This window comes from Echinops telfairi, unplaced genomic scaffold, assembly GCF_000313985.2.
Source record: "Echinops telfairi isolate 266 unplaced genomic scaffold, ASM31398v2 ScPeMD7_70;HRSCAF=299, whole genome shotgun sequence".
NCBI classification, from domain to species: Eukaryota; Metazoa; Chordata; class Mammalia; order Afrosoricida; family Tenrecidae; genus Echinops; species Echinops telfairi.
In genome coordinates this window covers 54,214,677-54,218,788 of record NW_022103968.1, presented here as the reverse complement: position 1 = coordinate 54,218,788, position 4,112 = coordinate 54,214,677, and the positions used below count along the sequence as shown (strand labels likewise).

Here is a 4,112-nt window from a genome sequence, read left to right as displayed (position 1 = left end):
TGAATGGGGGGAAAGAATCTTATTAAGTCCAAAGTCTAACTATTATTTAGTAGAAATAAAGTTTCTCATTGGATCAACTTAATAAAGCTGAGAGCTATAAGATATTAGCTGTACTATTAAAATATGTATTTCTAACTGGTCTTTTCCATCTTAACTCACCGAGGAATATAAGTCCACTGGTCCTTAGTGCAAACTTAACACAAAAGACTCAATAACAGCTCAGAGACATAGGATCTACATACAGTTCAATACAAATAAGGACATTAAAATGAAAATGAATTTTTAATGAGTACAACACAGAAGCATTGATAGAAAAATGTCATAATAACATAGGTTGTGATCTATAAATATTTCAGTCATGACCTAAGCAACTACTAACTTTTCATCTGTTAAAACTGGGAACTTATAAATTCCAAGGATGCTCTGACAACAAAGGGTTACAAACCTTTAAATTGTAATTAAGTCCTTACACAATGAATGTGGACTATGCTATCATTAAAAAAAGCTTGTTTACCAAAAAAAGCTTGTATACACTACTGGGATTTTCACTGGCACTCACAAACACAGCACTGAGAACTACTTCTCACACTATGCCAACTGGTTATTAATTTGAATACCTGTTGACATAAAAGATTTTGAGTCTTCAAAACTGAATGATTATCTATGGGTCTGTTCAGAGATACTTAGCAGTAGAGTTCAAATCAATCAGATAACTGTTAATCTCCATCCTATCATTATCTTCCAATAAACAGCTAACCTAGAAATTAGATCTTTCAAATCTCACATGGTCTTAAAATTCAAGATGCCAAATTTCTGATACTTGGGTCAACTCTATGGCTAGACTATGGAATTATGTTAGCCTGCTTAACAGGACTTTTCTCAAAATTCTCTTCTAGGTGAATACTACTGCCATCATTTATCTACTTTTTCTTAAGAGGGTATTCTGATGCTCAATCTACAATACTAACTCAGTTTCAGCCTTAGTCCACCACACACTTGAACATTTGGCTACAGCTATTCTGCAGCCTGCAGTCCCATAAAGGGTGGCTAACTGGAAATGAACCCAATGGTTCTTTTGTAAGGACATCTGAATTTTGAAGCAGTTTGTAAACTGCCAATTGTTTTTCAATAATGTGAAGTTTAAGTAATACGCCATCCATCAGATTGAACTACAAATTGAATTTCCCCTTAAAAAAAATGATACAAGTTATTACCCTGGCTTTAAAATACAAACCAAATCCCATTCTTAAGTGCAAACAACTATTATCAGTGTGTTTGTGAACAGCTATTATCAATGTGCTTGGGGACATTAGGAGGGCCTCCACAGAGCAGCTAACCAGAAAAAGGTCAGCCAATTTGTTAGGGAAAAAGACTTAGGTCCTAGAATTTTAGGTTTTTAAAGCTCAGCCGTTCAAATCTTATTTCACAAGTGAGATTTCAAATCTGGACTCATAGCTTAGTTATAACATTAACTAATTCTTATTGCACTATGCATCAACTATTGTTCTAAGGACTGTACACTTATTTACTCCTCTAATCCACACAACAAGCTTAAAAGAAATCTGAAACCTCTTGAGGTCAAGTAACTTGTCCAAGGTCATACAGCTACTGAGTGCTGAAGACAAAACTCAAATCCAAGGATTCCAGCTGCAGAATCTATGCCTTTAAACCATTAGCCTCTCTCAGCCCAGTCCAAGGCTCTTCCAGGACACTGGAGTTCAAATCAAAGTTCCCGTGTAAGAACTAGGTTTTTCCAATCCCACCTGCAAACTCAGGACTCTTTAAAGTCCCTTCTGTCTGTAAACTTAAGTAATCTGAGCTTTAGGTGAGTGCATCCAAAATGGGTATCCTCTTTGGGAAACCAAAGATGTGCTGGCCTGACTGAAAAGAACTCGTGTTTTTCATCGCAATACTTGAAATGACTAAATGCAAAAAGAGCTAATAAAAGTCTACTAACACTTGTTCTGAGAAAGCCAAGAAGAAACTGAGTTAAAAACAAGAATGACCCTTTCCCTAGCTATGTCCAATTTACGTGGAGAGACAGGAGGCTCACTGATGCATCTGAAAGCTTGCTAAAAAAAAAAAAAATGGGTGAAGGGAAAAATGGGGGGCAAAGTGCGGCGTACTCCATCTCTCCAAAGTCAGGAGCATCAGACTCAGGACCCGTGTGTTAGAAGACAACACCAGTATCAACATCATTCTGCCCTGGCTGGTTTCAGAGCCTGTCCAGGTGGCAGGGGGGTGGCTACGTGGCGGCTGTCCGCATTTCCCCTCAGGCGGCCGAGAAGGTGGCGGCCCCAGCTGGTGACCTGCCCTCACCCCGGGCCCTGAGGCAGAGAGAGGGCTCCCAGACGCGGCGGGAAGTGGAACTCGGGAACTTCCCAGTGGTCCCCGAAGGTTGGGCAAGTCTGGGGCGGCTTGCCCTCAGCCGCTGGGGGCCCCCGTCAGGCGACTGTCCCCCACTTCTGGCCCCGGCACTGCCAAACCCGCCCCCCGGCCCGGAGGGTCGGCCGACCTGCAGAACGCGAACTCCTGAGGAAAAGCGCCGAGGGCGGACGCGTTCCTCTGCGGTCACTCACCAGGTTGAGCGGTCCTTCCATTACTTCCATAGACCCCGGAGGAAGCGGCGGCCTGAGGAAGGGGAGCGGCGGCTCCGGGCCACATGGAGGGGAGCAGCCGGAGTTCGCGACGCAGCAGCAGCAGGACCGTCCCTCGCTGCGCCGCAGAAGCCAGCGGTGGGCGCAGAGGCGACAGCCGCACCACTTCCTCCTCCGGTGCCTCGCCGCGGGCCTGCCCCCTGCGCCGCGCCGCGCCGCGCCGCAGCCACGCACGGCGCGCCGACGTCACACGCGCGGGAGGCTGGGTCAAGGTAGGAGTAAGGACAAGGAAGTGGGTGGAGCTCCAGGAAGGCGGGGCACCGACTGACGCACGCTTTGCGTGGTCAATCTCGCGAGAGGCGTTTCTCAACTTTTGAAAGTCTAATCCGAAGTCCCGTGATCGCTGGCAGGCTTGTTGTAACGTACGTAATAAGGTTGTTTTCTGCCACGTGTTTCGCCCATTTTCTCTCAGGCTCGTTTTTCCCATCATCCACTCTGTTTAGCTTCAGGGGCCCTCAAACTGTTCAAACAGGGGGCCAGTTCGCTGTCCCTCAGACCTGTTGGAGGGCCGGACTATAGTTAAAAAAAAAAAAACTATGAACAAATTCCTATGCACACTGCAAATATCTTATTTTGAAGTATAAATACAAAACGGGGCAGAAACACCCGGCAGGCCTGATAAATGTCCTCGGTGGGGCGCATGTGGCCCGCGGGCCGGAGTTGAGGAGCAATTTGTTCTCCCATTCTCACCTTTATTCCATTTGCACTTAACCAGATTCGAGCAATTCTGGACAGAAGGTGAAAACGAATTCAAGATTTTGCCCTCAGGTTACTTACAAACTAATAAAAGAAATGTGCCAAACCACTATAGCAGGTTATTTCACGATTACTAAACAAATAACCATTGTGAGTTGTGCTCCCAGAAATCATTTCAGTTCTCTTGGGACCCAGGGTACATGGAGTCAAAGTGACCCACGAGGCGAGGCAGAAGCTATTTGCCCTGCGGTGGAATTTTGAACCTTGAGCCTGCAGGAGGCTGGTTTCTAAACGTCACCTTTGACCCAAAGGACAGAATCTAGACTCCCATAGGTTACCAAACTTGTTTGCCTACTGCCCCCTTTAAAGAAAAAAAAAATTTACTGAATGCTCCCTGGCAATTAAAAACTTTTGTACTACATCCATAGACCAGGATTAAGTGTATATCTGCTTTTGCATACCCTCTGGATCAGTCCAGCAACTCCCCAAAGGTAGTATTGCTCACTATGGGAAACATCGATTTAGATAAAAGAAAGATTGTTTTTGCCTTGGGCATTGGGCTCATTTGAAGAATTCAATCCGTTTTGGGAAATAGACTCCATAAGTCAAATTAAACTGTGTTGTAGGGTAAATCAGTAATCATTTAAATTATTTTTTTTAAACAATGCTGTGTGAAATACTTTTTGACCATGAGTTGTTTATAAATTCTGACACAGCCCTTTTTTGGGATGATAAATCCAAGAAGATTTGAGTATAAGA

General features: G+C 44.3%; 1 protein-coding gene across 2 annotated transcripts in view; it reads right to left on the bottom strand.

Annotated features, from left to right (window-relative positions):
• The window catches only part of NRBF2 (nuclear receptor binding factor 2), a 27,240-nt gene extending 24,483 nt beyond the window's left edge, over positions 1–2,757 (bottom strand). Inside the window, exon 1 of one of the 2 annotated variants that reach the window (XM_004701116.2) lies at positions 2,580–2,757. In XM_004701116.2, coding sequence (XP_004701173.1) covers positions 2,580–2,609 — 30 coding nt within the window. In that variant the 5' untranslated portion in view covers positions 2,610–2,757. The remainder of the gene's footprint in view (positions 1–2,579) is intronic. The other variant, XM_013004276.2, reaches the window with a different exon arrangement.
• Between the last annotated feature and the right edge of the window lie 1,355 nt (positions 2,758–4,112).